Genomic DNA, 19,623 nt, shown 5'->3' on the forward strand with positions numbered 1-19,623 from the left:
GGACTCCCGCACTCCTCCGGCTCCATTCGTTTTATCCGAGCCACCTCCTCGTCTCCCGAAAGCCGCTGCCTGCGGGCTGATGGAGGAGGGAGCGGGAGAGCCCGAGGCAGCGCGGGGCGCAGCGCCGCTGCGGCCATTTTATGGTGCCGGGCCGGCGGCGCGGGCGGCCCGCGGCGGGCGAGCCGCAGCTCGGGCAGGCCGGCGCCGCTCCGGAGCGCAGGGGCGGCGGCGCGGCGCGCTCCTGCCCGCGCCCTTCCGCGCTCCCGGGCCGCGTGCGCCGGAGTCCCGGCCCGGCCCGGCTGCCGCCGCTCGGGGGTGCCGGCGGCGGGCGCGCTGAGGGAGGAGCGGGCGAGCTGCCGCCGCTTCCTCCTGCGTGGGGGCCGGAAGGCAGCGCGGCCCGGCAGCGGCAGAGGGCCGGGCCTCGGCGGTAGTGCTGCCGTTGCGGGTCAGCCAGCCAGCCTTCCGCAGTGGGGGCGGGCAGGCCGGGGGAAGGGCCGGGCCCCGCCGCCGCGCTGGGCGATGGAGTGAGGGAGCGCTGCGCGGCAGCGGGAAGATGGCCGGTGGCGGCGGCGGCGGCGGTTGCAGAGACAGCTTGTTTCTGGAAGGTGCGTGCAGGGCTGCGAGCAGGGAAATGTGGCCCGCGAGCCGCGTTTCCCTTCTGGCGGGCAGTACAGGGGCACGGCTCAAACTGGGGAATGGGGGAGGCGGGCGTGTGAGTTCGTATGGGGTGGGGGGTGGGGGTTGTGGGTCCCCTTTGGGTGCGACGACAATGAGAGGTGGCTTCGTGGTGGGGGAAGGGTGGCTGCCGTGGTTAGGTCTGGCGGAAAGAGACCTGCTTTTCAAGGAGGGCTCAGTGAGGGCGATTTGGTTCATTTTTTTCTTTTTTCCTTCTTTCTTTCTTTCACTGTTGGGAGGCGTTGGGAGTGCGGTGCTGCTTTCCTTTGTGGGGGCAGCGCCGGCAGCAGCCCGGCTCGGTGCGGCGCAGGACGGAGCCGCGGCGGCGGGGCCGGGGGCGCCGGGCAGGGTTAGCGCCGGGTGAGAGGGGAGGCCGGGCTGCGCTGCCCGGCCCTCGCTCCGCTCCCAGGCCCCGGCCTAGCCCGTATTCTTTGGCCCCACCATAAAACGAGTCTTCGCCCGCTCCTAAAAGGCTCCTCTAAAGGTTTGCGACTGAGTTGGGAGAGGGGTAATGCTTATAATTGTGATACGAAGGGGGTGATGAACCTTAGTACCTGCATTTGAAAGAAACATTTTGTAAACCCCTGACTTTTTTTTTTTTTTTTTTTAATACTCTTTTGATGTCTTCAAGGTTTTGGTTGGGTTTTTTTTGTCACTAAAAAGCTTTTAATCATAATGCAAAAAGCCTCCTGAAATCGGAATATTTTTAACCGTTAGGTTTTTACAATTTCATTGATACATCAAAAAATTTACTACTCTAATCTTGCAAAATTGCTAGAAGCACATGTCCTGATGGCATAGACCAGTAGTCTGGTAAATTCTGCCAAATTACCATGATGGTAACAAAGAAAAATTAATTAAGTGCTCCTCATAAGCAGAGTTTTTCAAGTCAGGAATAAGTTTAGGATTGGAGATTTGCAGTTACCTGTATTGCACAGAACATAGCCTCTTGCAGATTTTCTCTTGCTGCAGGATGTCAGATATTAGCTTTTTATTACAAGATGTTCTGGAATAGATGTACTATGTGAACAAAATACTGCTTGTTGTTTTGAATAATTGATCTGGAATTCTAATGTTCAGAAACTCTGGTTAATAATAGCTACCATGTTATCTCCCTTACACCTTTAAAGGATATGGTGGTGAAATGCAGTCTCTCCATTTTTTCCCTAAAGTCTCCACAGACTATAGTGAGATTTGTGCAGAGCAGACAGCTAAAAGTGTCAAGGTGATGACTAGTCACTGTCTTCTATGTCCACTTTGAGTACTTGCTGGCTGGACAGGTGGCTTAGAGAAGATGGATTTCATATGCAGTAGCCACACTTTTTGCTTACAAATTCTCTTTCCAACAGCAGGAGCAGCACAACACTGGATACCATCTCCATTTGAAGCTTCAGTGTTCCACGATGGGTGAACTGAACTGTCAGCTGGTTTTGTGTTTCCCCATTGTTTGGGGCCACATTCATTTTAGGACTGATGATGTGATAGAAAGCCTAAGAGTGCAGCCACATGTGAAGAAAATCTAGTGTAGATGGTGGTGACAAAAAATTTATGGGGGTGGCCCAAGTCCAAATGGACGGTCATACTTGGGCATATTTAGTAAGAGCTGGTAAAATCTATACTGATTTGAAGCAAAGGGAAAAGGTTTTCAGTTGTTATTTGATAGGTACTTATTAGAGATATTTATAGAAAAAGTACAGGCATAGAATATCTATAAATATGTATATATGCGTGGATTTTTTGGCAATCTGCAGTCTGGAAAGGTAGCATATTAGATCAACCTAATGATATTAGAGGCACCATTATCCAAAGGCTAGGATAGCAGGAGAGTGCTAGATTTGTGAAACAGGTATAATGGGGACACAAAAGGGGATGAAAGTGTGCAGAGTAGGAAATCTGGCAACTTCTGTTGCTGGATCATGGTTGTTAATACATGAGCCTAGAGCTATATCTGTAACATACTCTGAGTGTATGTATTTCATGGAGTCCTTTGAAGGCTGTGTAAACAACTACCAAACATTGCTTACTTAATGTTTTCAGAGGTGTTTTCTCAAAGACTGGGAAAGGGGAGGGGCAGAACTCCTCTGTCCATCCCTGCCTTAAATGTGCACAAGAGAAGAAATCTGGATGAAATGGATGTTAGTTCTATCACCAGTTAAATTCAGTCTAAGGGACTGTGCTGGTTAAATACGTGCCTTCACATGTCTGTGTGTATGCATACACGTGCACAGACATTTCTGGTGTTGTCCTGCTCATGTTAGATTTCAATTGCCTATCAGTTAGACTTAAGAAAAATATATAGTTAAGTGAAATAACTGACTGGTCAGTATGAGAGTTGTTCAGAATTTGGTTTTGATTCCACATGTCCGATATGATGCTGCTTTTCTTTCACTTAGTGTAACAGATGCTACTGTGAAGAAACATGTCTGTCATTCTACTGTAAAAGTCCTTCCCCTTAATGTTTTTATTGTGTTATTCTCCAGTAAAAACAAAATGGAAGGGTATTCCTTGAATGATTGATTTGCTGCCTTTCTGGTAATACCATTCTTACACATAGTGATTCTTACCAGTACATGATTTTTGTCTGGTTCTGTGTATCTGGTGTGCATAATTTTTTATGCTGTATTGTATAGACTATTTAATGGAAATGTGAAAAAGATCCCTAGGACTAGAATGGATTCTTTTTAAAGCTGCAGCATTTGTTACCATTTTGAAGCAGTGATAATGGTTGATCACATACATGGATATACAGGGCCTGCATGTTTACTTCACCTGAAGTGTCAAGACTGTTAGAAGTGTGGAAAAGTATATCCCCAAGTTTTCCTATTTAATCTAGATGCAAGTGAAATCAGTAAAGCTGTTCTGAATTTGTTTTTTTACAGTGGTGTTTCAAAGTTATGGGCTGAATATGCAGAAATTCACACTAATGGAGTACTTCTCTTACATGGGAATTCTTTCCTGATGTGGAGGAGGAGAAGTTTAGTGATTAGAAATTTGTGTCTGCAGAAGTTTCTGTGTTTTTACTTGATAGTCATATTTAAAATACGAAGAATGATACACAAATTCTCTTGGATTTAAGGTAGAAGGGATATTAAACATTTGGGAATGGAGAATACTGTTGATCATTACCTTGGAGAAAAATTGTGGAAACTCTTTGTTTTCTGCCTCCTTCACTATCACTGAATTGCAAGGAAATTGTAATTTCTCTTTTCCAGCATGAAATTTAAAGTTAGCCTGTGTTTATGCAGTGGATAATAGGTGAACTTCAAAATATTTTCCAGAAGAAGGGATAAATGTATTATTCTTTTCTATTTTCTTATTTCAGTCTTCTGGTGATTGCAGTAGTGATGCTGAGAAGCAGTATTGAATTTTCTTTTTGAGGATCTTCTTTCTAAGGGATGTTTCCAGTCCTTAGCTTCAGAGCTGTTGAGATATTTCAGTGCAGTCTTGGCAGGAATTTGCTCAATTTTCATTCCTATTTCTTGGCTACAGGTTTCTTAAGAACAGTAAAGAAAACTGTGGTCTACCTTTTATCAGCAGTAGTATAAAATTCACATTTGTCTGCCAGAGGATTCCAGAAGACTGCTTTGTTCTTCTTTGGGTTCACATGTAAAGAATTGTCTTCACCAAAGCAGGAGTTGTAGACTTACCTATTTTCTTAAAGGTAGATGAGATTCTGTAGTGGTACAGAAACATGCAACTCTTGTGTATTATTGCAGAGTTACAGATCTACCTTTTGAAGTGGTGGTCAGTCCGTCCTCTCTTTTTTTGTTTCTATTTGTAATCGTAATGAGAAATCTCTGACTGGAATAATACAAATTAGGAGGGTATTAGTGGAGTTTATATTCAGGTAGAACACTTGAAACATTTTTACCTCCCAGACTTTCCTACCTGCAAGACTCTTCTCTTAATTTTTCTCTTAACAGTGAAATGTAATTCTTTATTTTTGTAATTGTCTCTAATCAGTCTCTGGTGCTTTGTCTGTGATCTAATGGAGATTGTGATTAGCTTGAAAATGTGGGGAGCAGTTGTTTCATTGATCTTTTGTGTCTGTCTGAACTCCTGCTTCATCCTGTAGAATTCTTTTCTGGTTTGCATGTCCCATCAATGTCCAAAGAGGTTCTGTTTCTTCTGTTTTTCTTGAGAGTTTCTTTTGTTGTTTGTTTTTTTGTTTTTTTTTTAATGAGAAAGTGTGAAGTTTGTGGCTTCCATGGCTTGTTATATGTCCTAGTCCTTTGACCTGTTCAGAATTTTTTTCTAGCACTGCACATGTATCTTCTTAGACTTGAAGAATATTCAGCTGTCCTGTCCAGTGTTTTTGAGAATAGAAAACCTTCTCACTTGACTAACAGGTTATTTTCTATGAATGACGCTCAGTTGTTGAGAACTATTTCTTAACTAAGTCAAATTGAAAACATCTTTATACATGCCAGACTAACTTGGATGATAGGTGGCGTGAAATATTAAGAAAGACAGGGTTCTTCTTAAAGTATATAGAAAGATACTAAAAATAAATCTAATTTAGCTATTACTGCTCTATAACATAAGTTGCAATATGCTTGGGAGCACATTCTAAGGTAAAGCCTCTACTCCAGTCCTCTACCACACATCACCTTCTTAATTTTGAGACAGGGTTCCAGGAGCCCATGCTTGTCCTGAGCTATCTGAAATGTAAAGGATCTGTGTGCAATTTTCTGGTTTTCATTGCGGAGGCATTTATTATTTGGTAGTTTTTCCAAAGTAATTGCTGCTCTATTAAGTTTTCTCTTAAGACATAGAAGCTTCTGGTGTAAGAGTAACTGTCTTGTTTGGGATGCCTCATTCACTATTTTCGGGCTCTTGGATTGGTAGTAGAGTGCTACTCTTTCCTCAGAAAAAATACCGCATTTCTAGTGAGTTTTAGTGGCAAAAACGTAGTTAAATGAGAATATTCCTAAAAGAGATCCTTACAGTCTTCTTTACTTAAGTATATATAAAAAGGAATAGTAGTAACAAAAGTAATAACATTAATATGTGGTTAGATAGCAAACATTAAACCAGCAGTTAGCAGGTGTCATGCTTGCATGGATATGAGCCTGCTTAGGTATTTCTGTCTTTTCCTTCTGGTTTTATGTACAAGGATAAAACAAAATAGATTATTTATTTTAATGGTTTCAACAGCAACTTTGGCTTTTATTACTGTTGTTTCTGGAAGACTGTACATGGATTTTGGAGCAGTATCAGACTTCACTTAATCTAGTTTTAGCTTTGTCTTGTAATTGAGAACCATCAAAGTGTTTTGTGTTGTAGCAGATCCTAAAATGTGAGACTTAACCACCAAATTTGCCACTTTTATATATTGCTCTGTAAGAATATGAAAGATTTTTTAATCACCTCGTAATTTTGCCTCCTTCCTTCCCAGTAATCACTTGTTTTCAACCCCCTGCCATAGGCAGGAACACCTTCCTCTAGACCAGATTGCTCAAGGCCCCATCTAACCTGGCCTTGAACACATCCACAACCGCCTGGGACAGCCTTTGCAAGTGCCTTACCACTCTCAGTGTCCTTGGCTGGTGCTTCGTTACAAGTAACAAACATAATAGCATAACTTTTATTTTTCCAAAACTTAAACCTTTTTATTTGCGGAGGTGTGAAGGTCTTATGGGTAAAAATAGAGAAGTTCTGTGAAGCTTGCTCACTCCCTTAAGCAGAGAACTCAAAATTAGTGTCTCTGAAGTGAAAGTTTCAGTGTTGCTCGAGCATGGTTCAGTTTGCTGCTCACTGGTGTTAGTTCCTTCAGTGGCTGAGCAGTCAGAGGTCAGGGCAGCGAGAGGACTTGGGGCACAGGACAGCATATGCCTTCATCTGTGTGTATTACAATGAAAGGAGTGGAAGAGTGTGCAGGATAGGTAAGGGTACTGCAGGAGGCTGAGAAGCCAAATTAAAATGGAGTTGTTGTGGTGGAGGATTCTGTAGGGACAAATCTGGTTTCAGGAAAAAAGAACAAATGTAATTCTCCTTAACTTGGCTTTTCTAAAAGGCACTTGCATTGGGAGTGAGAGGGAGTGCAATTGTTAAGTTCCTTTCTTTTGACCCATGTTTTGGCACTTGGTTTCAATTTGGAAGTTTTTTTAAGGTAGCAATATTTTTACATAGGTTAAAATCTGTCTAGTGCTCTGTACTTACTTTCTATGAAGAAAATTAAAGCATTAGTAAAATATTAGTGTTCTTATTATATAGAATTAAATTTGTTGGCAGCTTTATCTTACACATTTAGTTTTTAAAACGTGTTTCTGACTTCCCGTTTCTGTGTTCAGCAGCCTAGCATGCCTAATATTTTCAGGTTAAGCTGACCTTAAGCTGTAATTAAGTCAAAATTGGTGTCTGAATGTCACGTTAGTGGGTGCGACTCCATTTTGGAAGCAGAGCTGCATGTACTTTCCACCACCCTGGAGACTTAACCACTTTCTTGCCAGAGAGCTTGAACTTGCTCTGTTGTGTCTTGCCAGGTTGGCATTTTGCCAGAATTCTGTTGAATTTGATCACTGAAGGGTAACTGGTTGGTGCAGGGCAATGGCTCGGATGGGGGAGAGCATACAGCCTCTCTACATGTGAGAAGAATAGGACATTTCCTGTTCCATCTCTGCCTGGTGATCTGTTAAGTCAGGCTAAGGTGTAGCTTAAACTTTGTGATAGGTATTTTAGTGTAGGAGCACCTTTATTCTGCCCAAGGAAATGCAATTATTTTAAATAGCAGGTTATCTTCTGTGAAGGACAAGGTTGTGGTGAAGGTGGGATACTGGAGGGAAGAAATTAACAGGCTGTGGTTGTTTCTTGTCAGGTTGGTCAAAAGGACTTTAAAAAGTTTTTGTTAACAGACAAAGGCTGTAAGCACTGCACGAGGCAAGGAAATTTTCTGCTTGTGTGTCCCAGTAATTCCTATGAAAGAAGAATTTGGAGTGAAAGTCTTTGGGGTATCTTTCTTTGATTATAGATAAAGAGCAGTGATGATTCAAAACTGTGTTAAGCCCTCCTGGCTTTTTGTTTGTTTGTTTTCAGACCATATGAGCTGGAGTGAAGTTTCCCTGCTCATATCTCCCTGAGATTTTATTTGTTTGTTAATTTTTATTGTAGACTTGCCACAGCAATGTTTTAGGAATGAAAAATACCAATAATATTCTGTTGGTCTGGTAAAACATTATTATATGACATGATTAATAATATGTAATCTTAGAAATGTCTGTAAGAAACAGCTGCAAAATATTTATTTTATGAGTATGTTTTTATTCAATGTCGTACAATTGTTTCATTTGTACTAAAATTCATTCCACTGATGTATTTTTATTAATGTCATAGGATATAATGTTGTATTTGTTTGACATGTCCAATTTTTATGGCTCATTTAGCAAAATATGAATATCCTGCTGATGACAGAATTTAATACGACAGTCTAACAGAAAGATTATTCAAGAGCCCATTAGATGAGAATTTGAACTATGCAGTAGATGTTAGGTTTCATATTTACAATTGCCTTTGTAATTTCTGAGGCTCGCTTCTAAAAACATTTACCAGAGTTTGCTGTAATTTTATTTCTACCAAGGCTTACTGCTTTGGAGGCAATTTAAGGATCCTTTACAATTGGGAGTAAACTTTTCAAAAGTGAACTTCAGGACTACTCTGGCCCAGGTTATTATGATTGCATATACCTGTCCCTGGGACAGTAAAACTGCAATGAAAATTTAATAGTTCTGCCATAAGGAAATATGTTATAGCTGAATCTTTACTTGATAAATACCACAGAAAACTATCTGTCATTGATAAAGTAAAAAGTTTTTTGTCTTGTAGCAAAGCCTATGTTAGATGGAAAAGGCACTGCTCATTAGGTGGAAGAAAGACTGTGCCCTGTCATAGAAAGAACTTATAGGTCAAGGTGAGCAGCAGTTTCATGTTTGGATGGAAGCAGCTGAAACTGGTTGCAGGATGGGCACTTAACAATTTTGATGTTTTGGTTTAGCTGTCTTTTGAGTGCTATTTCTTGAAAAGTAGTTTTATAACTAGGTTCAATTAGTAAGCTGGCATGTTACTTTATTAGAATGAGTTGATTGATAGCACTTTTTAATTTTTGTTGCTTTTATGAGTAAGTACTGAGAAAAAGTTTGTTTTCCATGGAATGTTAAAGTGATTTTTTACCTTTTTAAAATAAAGCCTGTTTAGTGGATGTTAGTATACTGTGATGTAGGTAGCAGTTGTCAGTGTTCCTTAAACTCATTGCTCTTAGGTCTGGAGAAGTTTGGTACTTCCATTACAAAGATTTGCAAAGCCATGGTGAGATCCTGTGTTTGGGGCCATACTGTATGGCCACACAAGGAATTGTGCTTGCAGTTGACAGCATGGCCAGGCCCACTGCCAGGTGCTGCTCCGAGGGACAGAGTGCTGCCCCTCCCAGAGACAGTGTGCTCCAGCTGTGCTGCAGTCACACTGCCACTTCACTGCCTTCATGGCAGGTTGGCTGAAGGAACAGAACTGACAGGGGTGGGGAGAAGTGTTGGTGGAGCTAGTCTATTCCTTTTCAGCCATATCAGAAATCCAGCTCAGCTGACTGCTGCCTTGTATGGGTATGAAAGCTTGCCAGTGTCTCTAAGAATTGGAGAAAACTCCAGGTATTTAGCCTTTACAGAAAGGCAAATGCAAATATTTTTCTTGCCACGTAGTTGAACTAAGTCTTTCATCATCCTTTCCCTAGCCAAGCTTTTTCTGAAATGTGCTTTTTTCATGTGACCAAATTTTTGAGGTTTTTTAATTGAGGTTGTTGAGCATTTTCTTTATATTCTTTCTTTGCTGTCCATTTCATGCGAATTTTGAATAATTGACAGCATCAAAGAGGTGCCTTACTCTTTTTTTTCTGCTTTAATTACATGTAGAGTTTCTTCTTAAGGAAGAAACATTTCTTGTGGAAGTGCTCAGGGCAGTGGATGGGGCTCTGAACAACCTGGTCTAGTTTAATGTCTCCCCTCTGCTCATGGCAGCAGGGCTGGAAATAGATGATCTTTAAGGTCCCTTCCAACTGAAACCATTCTACGAGTCTATGATTTTTCTGTCCTCCATATGCAAGTTAAAGTCTTGCAGAGATTGTGGAACCTTTCTAGACTTTTAATTTCTGTATGTTTTTATAAAGGGGATCGTGTCTATCTGACATCATCTATGAAACTTTGCTGAATAAAACCAGAAGTATTAAATAGTACAAATTCTTTTTTTCTTCTTCCTCTTGGTATATAGATACAGTACTTTATTTCAACCTGATGTTCCAATTACTGCAGCAAATGTGGAAACCTTCTCGAAGTGTCAGTTGCCTAATTTCCAGGTAGTTTGGTTAGGTTATTAATCTTACTCTGTCTGTAACTGCCTTTCAGCACTTTCTAAAAATAGATCAGTGTTTGTTTAGTGCTGCTGTATTCTCAGTTGCACAAGCTCAGACTTTATATGAAGATGGATCCCATGGTGCATAATGAAGTGTGCAAATCACATGCGTGATATACGGTACAGTTTCCTGCTGTGTTTTGCTCATCTTCTAAAATTATTCCAGTGTTCAGAATTTGAGATCATATGTGATTAATGCATACTGATTTGCCACAGAAATTGTATTCTGGAATTCGTGTTCAACTGTGATCTTCCTTGAAATGGCTTGTTAGCTTTATATATTTTTTCTCATTTTGAGAGTGAATTGGCAGTTCAGAAATTGTTCTTAGGCTAACCTCACCTGTTATCCTCTATTTTTATCTATAAAATAGGAAGATACCTCTCTTAGACTTTCCTATAAAAACAGTAAAACTTTCTTCTTGATTTCTGAATTTTTGGTGTATCTTTACTCTAGCAGTAGAGGTCTTAGGTAAGTAAATAACTCATAATGCTAGAGATAAAAAAGTTACTTAATTGTTTCTCCTTTTTCCCTGTTTATTTTTGGTTCCTGCTTTTGATGTTATTCAAATTATTTTACTTGTGTGGAAAGTTTGAGTGAGAGTCAGACTTACTCAGAGAGGGAAAAGGAGAAAAGTGACAGAGGTACTCCTTTCTGGAAGTTTTTGTGATGGGGGTGCAGTTGCTTTAGGGGGTGCTTTGTACTTATGAATAGTCACTGGTTTTATTTGACAGCTGTTTGGATTCAGATGGGTTGGAACATCCTGTTCAAGCCAGACCCAGTTTGAGCAGGTTGCTCAGGGATTTGTCCAGTCTCTATTGCCTCTCAGGTCAGTGTGGTCCACTCTTGAGCACACATATAGTAAAGAATAAGTTCTGTCTTTTGAACTGGCCTGTAGCTCACCAGATCATCCTTGTCCTTCTTGAAGGGCAATGATGTTTTTCCAGTCTTTGGGTACAACTGGCTTAAGTGTTGCTTAATCACATCTTCCTTGACAATGGGTGATACTGTGTTCCCACAGATTCTGCTGATAGAGTTGAGGAACTGTGAGGTCAGAAGGCAGGACTTAATGAAATCTGAGATAACAAAAAAAAAGATCAAGTTCTAAATTTTTTTTTTCATGTCTTTTGTCACTAGGTTTCTGTCTCATTGAGCACAAAATGAAAGTGAAGAAGCATTAGTTGTCCATTGTGTGGTTATCACTGCTGTCTTACTGGAAAAACTTCGAAAGGCATCACAAAGAAAATGTTTAACATACTTCAAAGCTCCATCCTTTTATCCTCCTCTGTTACTCCTTGTTAATACTTTAAAAATGTTAAATAGTTCAGTTCTGTGTTCTTCAGTCCTGTCATCAGTGCAGTATCCTGCAATGTAAGCAGCCCAATGTACATTCAAGTCCTGAAAAAAACCCCGTCGTTTGCCAAAATATGCAGATAATTTCCATCCTTGAAGTTCAGAACTTTCATAAATGCTTTTGCTTTTCAGGACCATGAACACTTTTGTCCAGGAATGAATGCTCTGTATTTATTGGTTTTCTGTGGACATCAAGTTCTTGGAAGGGTGTGAGTGTTTTTGTTAGCCAGCTGAGAAATTGAATTCCTTTCACGTGCAAAGGAATGTCTGTCCTTGATATCCATTACACTGTAATGTACATAGTACATTACATAGTACATAGAACTTCACTATTGTACTCTCTGCTTCATGTAATATCTCAGCTACTATCAGGTTATGATTACTGCCTGTTACTGGAGGTGTTTTTGACTATTTTTATTTTTCCTCTGCAGCTAATTCAGGGAGTGGAAAATTAAAGCATCTTTTAAGCACTAGATCTCTAAATCTATACTTATAAATGTAGATTAGGTTACCATTCCATGGAAATTTCCTTGGTATCTGTAGTACTTACAATAGTTTCAATTCCTGGATGGACCTTACCTCTGCAGTACTGCTGTCACAGCTGCACTACGTTAGTGTGGTTGAACAGGAGGAGGGAACCGATATGGTTGAAAAATAACTTTTCCCCTCCCCTGCTGCTCGAGGGGTTCTTTTCAGAATTAGTTTCCTTCCCCAGCTTTTCTGTCAGTGCTGACATACGCAGGGTGCAGGACAGGAGCAAGAATCTGCAAGAATCTTGGGAAGGGCGAGGTGCCTGTAAATCCGTTCATGCAGTGCTGCTTCAGAATGTGAAAACGCAACCTCACTGTGGTTACACAGTTTATATAGTAGAGCTGATGGTATCAAAGCTGGAAGATAAAAAGCTGTTTTGCATAGAAGCCTGTCTGGAAGAATAATGAAGCAATGGGGAAAGTAAACCAAAAAAATATTTCTGTGTCAGAATTTTATGAATACTTGTATCCTCTTAACAATATATCTGATGACTCTAAATGAGCAACAGATTAGAAAGCTTAGAAGCATTCTTTTTCATTTATTTAAATATGAGTCTGCGTGAAGGCAATGATTCTGAGTACATTTAAATTAATTTACATTTTCTATGTGAGTACTGCAGTATCTGATAAGTTGGTTGCAGTTGTGATGGTGTAAGCATTTGTAAGATGAGGCTTGCAGTGTTTCTTTACCAGCAGCTGGGGAAAAAGAATGTAAACTTCAAGACTTCCTGAAAAAGCATCTGGGTCCTGAACCAAACCTTTGTTTGATCTAGATTGTGTGTTTAGGACAATTCTTGTACACACAGAAATAGATGAGATCTCAGCAGATGAAAGACAAAAGTTTCTATGTGTGCAATAGAAACCTTGAAGTCTCTGCTATTGTATTCCGAGGGATGATGGGGAGTTATTCTGGCAAACCAGTGATACATATGGAAAGGTTACTTTCCTAGAAAAGTTGATCTTTGTCTGAATGGGCAGTAAATGCATATGGCTTCTTTGGTGAGTTGATCTTAGAGAATCATAAAATGGTTAGGTGTGGAAGTGATCTTAAAGAGCATCTAGTTCCAACACCCTTTCTGTGGACAGGGATACCATTCACTAGATCAGGTTGCTCAGGGTCCCATCCAGCCTGGTCTTCCAGGCGTGGGGTATCCACAGGCTCTCTGGGCAACCTGTGCCAGTGCCTCAACACCCTTCCAGTGGAGTATTTCTTTGTAATACATCTAATCCAAACCTGCCCTCTTTCAGTTTTGAAACCAATGCCTCTTGTCCTGTCACTGTCCATATAAAAATCCCTCTCCCTCATTTTTAAAGTACTGCAAGACTTCAGTAAGGTCTTTTCGAAGCCTTCTGCATGCTGAACAATTGCTGCTCTCTCAGCCTGTCTTTATAGGAGAGATGCTCTCATCCTCTGATCATCTTTTTGGTCCTCCTCTGGACCCACTCCAACAGATCCATGTCTTTCTTGTGTTGAGGACTTGGCTCAGAGCAGGATGCAGCACTCCAGTTGGGATCTCACAAAGACAGAGTAGAGGAGCAGCGTCACCTCCCTGACTTATGGGCCGCTCAGCTTCTAGGCAGCCCAGGATACAACTGCCCTTCTGAGCTGCCAGTGAGCACTCCTGGCTCATATCCAGCTTTCATGCATGAGAACACACAAGTATTCTCCAGAGGGCTTCCTCAGTGACTTCTCCCAGTCTGTACTCGTGTCTGGGATTGCCCCAACTCAGGTGCAGCACCTTGCTCTTGGACTTGTTGAATTTCAAGGGAAAGCCCACTTCTCAAGTTTGGCCAGGTTCCCTTGGATGGCATAATGTCCTTCCACTTAACATGGTGTCATCTGCCAACTTGCTGAGGGTGCACTTGATCTCAGCATGTCATTGATGAAGACATGGGAGAGCACCAGTCCCAAGAGTCAGGAGAGACCTGAGGGACACCACTCATCACCAGCTACCTCTTGGACATAGAGACATTGGCTGTAGTTTGCTGGCTGCATCCATCCAGCCAGTTCCTTACCCACTAAATAGTCCATCCATGTCTTTCCAATTTGGAGATACAAACATCATGTTGAACCATATTAAAGGCCTAGAAGTGGAGGTAGATGGCATCTGTCAGTCTTCCCTTGTGGACCATTGGTGTCATTCCATCATAGAAGGCCAGCAGATTGGTCAGACATAATTTGCCCTTAGTTAAGCTATGCAGACTGCCTTGGGTACCTTCTTGTCTTGTATGTGACTTAACCTATCTTCTATGAGGATCTGCTCCATTATGTTCCCAGGCACAGAGGTGAGGCCCTGTGATCCCCTGCATCTCCCCACTGCTACCAAAATCTGGCCACACAAACCCAATACAGCAACATGTACAAAACAATAAAGCAATAGGGATGTTTTTCTGGTGAGTTGTAGTATAGGTTAGTATGGAATGATTTGCCTAAGATCATGAGGTACAAGACATGCAAAAAACAAGTCTTCCAAGATTATGTCTTTTGCTGGACACTCACACTTTACTAAATACTGTATATGCCACTTCTCATTTAGTGTTTTAGGCAGAATTTTAAAGGATTCTTTCTTTTTTTTTTTTTTTTTTTCTTTTTTGCAACTGCAAAATTTTGCTCCTATTTCATGGATATTCACTATGAACTTTTTTCCTTCCATTTAGGAACTGTTTAGCAGTACTGTTGAATGACAATAACTGCTGCTGAAGGAGTTTGCAAAACAGTGTCTACACACAATAATTTAAAGATGTTGTTCTGCTTTGTGACATTCTCCTACAGGCATATTCTGCTTTCTAATCCAAAATGTGGTAATTGTGTTTTACACAAAAAGACTATATGGGGATTTTTTTTAAAAGTCTGGATTTAGCGTGTGGTTAATAATGACATAAATATCCTAATAAAACACACTATTTTTTCAGGAATTTTTAAATTTGCTACTTAGAGGTTATATGTAACTCTTGTTTAAAAAACAAGAGTTGTTAAAAAAAAGCAGGGAAATGTTAGCTACACCTGTGTAACTTGTCTAGTTAAATTCCAGGTACTTACTTGGGCTCAGAACTGATATCTCCCTTGGCGTAAGAGCACCACAGGGAATTAGTAGTGGGAGGAAAAATGAGAGTGAAATCTGCTCTAGGATGCTGCCTGTATTGGACAGAGGTACAGCAATAACTTTCTATTGACACAACACCTTAGGGTTAGCTCTGCTTTTTTGAGTATTTTTACCTCTGGGTATGGATGTGCCCTGCTGATTAAAGAGACCTTGAATAGTGCACAAAGTGAAAATTGCATCATAGGGGTTCCAAATTTAAATCTTAGTACAAAAGAGTCAGCAGGTTAGCCTGTGTTAAAAATTACTTGTTATCCCCTTAAAATTTTTTTTAAATCCTTTGTGGAATCAGATACCAAGTGGCTGTTCAGATCAGGTAACTCAGGTGAACACTCTGGCTAACATGATGGTATACTTCTAGATTTACATTTTTGTTAGGACCAAGAGTGCTAGAGGGAGTGAAAATTGATCCAGAGTTGAATGAGCAGAGCTGGGATAAGACATTTTCCATGGATGGCTACAGTGATCAGTAGCAGTGGATGTGCTGTCCAATACAGAAATGCTTAATTAAAAAGAGAATTACAGAAAATACTAAGAAACTTTTTGAAAAAGAAAGAAAAGATGCAACTGGAGTGTAAAATACTTGTAGCCATCTTGGGAGTTATTTAAAGACATAGGAGGCTTACAGCATGCATGCTGCTTGTTTAAGTAGATTTCAAAAGGCTCCCCAAATGCTGGCCTGGCTAAACAACAGAGTAAGATATAATATCTGAAATCATAGTTCTTGAATCAGATCTTTTATCTCAGTAATGAGAATAATTAAAAAGCTGGTGGATTTAACCTGTGATTATTATGAGATGGGAAAAAATTGATTAGTAACTTCCAACTGGTATAAAAACTGTTGTTAAGTATTTCTTCAAACTCAGCAGGAAAGTTTGAGGAGTGTCAGGAGGATCAACCCAGACAACCCAGTTGTAAAAGGTGTCTTTGGAGTATGTAAGGTCATAGCTGAATAATGGAATTGCTTGCACTCACTTTGGCAACACTTAGAGAGCTCTCCATGCCAGAATGTTTCTTAATAAGGAATGTGACAGCGTGTACGACTCAAAATGAAGCATCAGTGGAAGAAATTGCAGTACATTGAGCAAACTGTGAACAAGGCAGCATGATCAAATGGCATTCATCCAAGTGTTGTAAGAGGAACTGGGGGATAAAGGAGCTAATGACTGCAGTGTGTTGCTTGTGGTTAGCATCATATTTCTCCTACAGGTAAGGAGGATAGCTAGCAGATCATCAGCAATTTAAAAAGGCAGTGGAGGTATTTGAGGAAATTTACATCAGTGAGCTTTGTGATCATGCAATCTGAATTTAATGGAGACCAGAATTTATTTTATTGTTCCCTCTGTAAAGTCATTTATCAAAGGCTTTGGGAGAGGCTAAATTACCTCTGAATAAAATGGAAAATTTTAATTTGTAAGAAACAACTGGGAAGAGTTAGAAAGAGAGGGCAAAAAAGGTTTGTTTTGTTAATAGGAGTAACCAATTCAATTGCACAAGAATCTGTAACATTGGTGCACAGTTACAAGGAAAGGGGTATGCTAGCTAGGTGACCAAGTTTGTAGGTATTTAAACTATACCTGGGTTAGTGTAATGGCTAGCTATTTAAAGAAAGTTGTAAATGCTCAGGTTTTGATTTATGTGGGTTGAAGTCATACATGAAATTCTGTATGGCTGAATGTAAAGTAATCGAAGTGGATGAGAAGTAAAAGAGCATTTTTGTAGGTAACAATTGACTCTAAAGTGCTTCTTAACCAATCGTGAGTGAAAGATGGAATTATCTAGTACCTAAAGATCAGTGCAGTTCTTAGCAGTGAAAATAGCAAATCCAGTGTAAAGATTTACTAGGAAAGGAACAAAGAAGAGAAACAACATACTGCTTCTGCAGAAATTCATGGGATGTATGCATCTTGAGTATTCCTCGTAGTGTGGGTATCCTCATCTCGGAAGGGTTACCGTAGACTGGAAGAGGTTCAAAGAGATGATTGCATCTAGAAGGATTTAAAGGCATGAAACAGCTTTCATGGGAGAAAGAATTAAACTGACTCAGTTTTTTTCTTGTTCTGTCTGGGAAAGGAAGATCATGAAAGAACACAGGAATCTATGCAATCATGAGGGAATGGGGAAGGGTTACTTACTACTGTCTTCCAAAGTACATGGACTGGAGAAGTACAGTACTAAGAGCAAAAGGTGCCAGATTGAATCACAATCAACAAAAGGAGATACTCCTGTAATTAAGCTGAGGTTCTTTCTACTACAAGATGCTGTTGATTCTGTAAAGCAGGCTTGATTAAAAAGCAAGCAGGGAGAATAAAAAGGTAGGAAAAGCTGTTAAACACAGAAATATGTGTTTAATATATTCACCAATGGCTCAGGAAGCCTGCAGTGGATGCAAGTAGTTGGAAGCAGGGGTTCAATATGCAATAAATATTTCTTTGTACATTGTTTATACTTCATCCCAGACATATGTTGTTGGTTGTGATTTTCTTACTCTTTTCTATCACAGTATAGCAGTTTCATTCATTATTTCTAAATGCATTTCCATCAATGTAAAGAAAAATGCAGTAGAAAAAAACACACTTAAACCAAAATCAAAGTAGCTGCATAGTTTGTCGTACAGAATTTATGTGAGACAGCTCTTAACTGCAGGATTCAGGGCCCAGGGGAATCTGTGCTTTAATGAGTCTCCGTGCTTAAATGCTTTCTCCGTGCTCTGGAACACCTTCACTTAAGAGTACCCCAATGATATTATATGAAAATCTCCATTGGGGTGGATACTGTAGAGAGATCTGAAATTTTATGTAGTATGACAGAAAGTTTTTACTTAGTTGATGCTAACACTGAAATTTCAATTTGTATTGTATGTTAATTCAGGTCAGTGTCAGATGTTGAATTTGAAATCCAGCATATTATGTTGGAATTGTACTTGGGACAGTTCAGAACTGTTGCTTTTATATGGAAAAATTCAATATATGTTTGGTTATTAGTCATCTAAATAATACATTTTAGGGCTTTCTATGTGTGACATATAGCTCATATCAGAGAAACTACCCTTAAAACAGTTGAAAACAGTTACTACACTACCTCAGGTTATCATTTTTCATAGCTTGCTAACTTACTGGTAATAAGATGTTGACAGATACTTTTATTTATTTGGGGAAATAATAATCACCACTGCATTGATGGACTTACTGATCAAATGATAGTTAGTCATTGTCATCAGTAAAATAAATACTGGGAGAAAATACATGCATCTGGTTTACTCCTCTAGTTTGTGTTGATTAATAACTCAGCTTGAAATCAAGACTTATCTTAACTTGTTCTCATTTCAGCTTTGGATAGATCACAGTCCAAGAGAGATGGAGGTTTTAAAAGTAATTGGAGCTTTGATCATGCAGAAGAAAGTGAAGGAGATGCAGAGAAAGAGTAAGGATGCTTTTATCTAGGCTATTGAAAATATAAATGTGTATTTATAGTTAAATACTTATTTTTTGTAGTTTATGAATAAGAAACAATATATAATATCTTAAACTTTCAGTGATTAAGCAGTATATGAACATGCAGAATAAGGAAGTTGGTAGGTAGGGTATCCAACCAGCTTCAGCTTTTCCTTCCTTTAATGATGGTGCTACTCAATACTTAATGGTTTAAGTACTTCAGTAGCTTTAGGCCTTCATCAAGTTAAACTGAGCTTAAAGATTCTAGGTTTTTTTTCTTTTGTGTTTATTTCACTGAATAGAGTTAAGGCTGGTTTTTTTCCTTATAATTTAATCATTTACTTGGTATTTTTGGATTTTGGCTAAAACTTAAGTCCTATGTGTATGGTTTGAATGCATACTTTGTCCTTGTGACGTTTTATTGTTACTAATATGTTTTCCTCAATATTAATGTATTTTTTTCCAAAATGACTAATGAATTGTTAAAAGAATAAGTGTCATGCACAAAGAATTCATGTCAGTTTATTTGTTGTTTATAGATATTCGGAGAGTAGGACTTGCAAAATGAAAAGGTATGCTGTGATTCTCTAGTAAGAAGTCACTGAATCCTGTGTAGAGGACACAGTACAAAAACATTTCACATATGAATTTGTATCATCTGTTATTCTGCCAAATACTATGCATTGGAAGGTAGGTAGGAAGGTAGACATAACCACATAGGCTGCAGCAGCAGGTTATGCTGTAATCTTAATAAAACATTAGAAAATGTGAAGCTTTAGTAATTAAAAAATGAGTCCAGGAGTTCATTAAAGTGTGAGGTAAGCATTAAGAGCTCTTGTTAAAACAGAAATGTATTGAAAGTTAAGAGCACTTTTTAAAGGGTTCACAAACCAAGGGCATTTTAATTTTATAAAATTAAGGTCATGTTGTTCCTTAGCAACTTTACATCCATTTGAAGTGCACACAAATATGTTTTAAGTATAAGGGCAGTACATACCATACAGTTACTATTTCCATTTTAGTTGGCTTCAGAAATAAGTCACATTTGAAAACATAGCAGCTTTTTTTTTCTATTAGTAGTTTACTGCTGTTTTCTATCAGTTTCCAGCTGATGTTGACTTAAGAACATAGAATGAAAA

General features: G+C 39.6%; 1 protein-coding gene across 3 annotated transcripts in view; it reads left to right on the plus strand.

Moving 5' to 3' along the window:
- The first annotated feature begins 351 nt into the window (after positions 1-351).
- SENP6 (SUMO specific peptidase 6) overlaps positions 352-19,623 on the plus strand; it is a 72,545-nt gene continuing 53,273 nt past the window's right edge. The window contains exons 1-2 of one of the 3 annotated variants that reach the window (XM_056486904.1): positions 352-605; positions 18,380-18,473. In XM_056486904.1, coding sequence (XP_056342879.1) covers positions 554-605; positions 18,380-18,473 — 146 coding nt within the window. In that variant the 5' untranslated portion in view covers positions 352-553. The remainder of the gene's footprint in view (positions 606-18,379; positions 18,474-19,623) is intronic. The other 2 variants (XM_056486905.1, XM_056486906.1) reach the window with 2 other exon arrangements.

The sequence above is a fragment of the Oenanthe melanoleuca genome, chromosome 3, assembly GCF_029582105.1.
Source record: "Oenanthe melanoleuca isolate GR-GAL-2019-014 chromosome 3, OMel1.0, whole genome shotgun sequence".
Lineage (NCBI taxonomy): Eukaryota > Metazoa > Chordata > Aves > Passeriformes > Muscicapidae > Oenanthe > Oenanthe melanoleuca.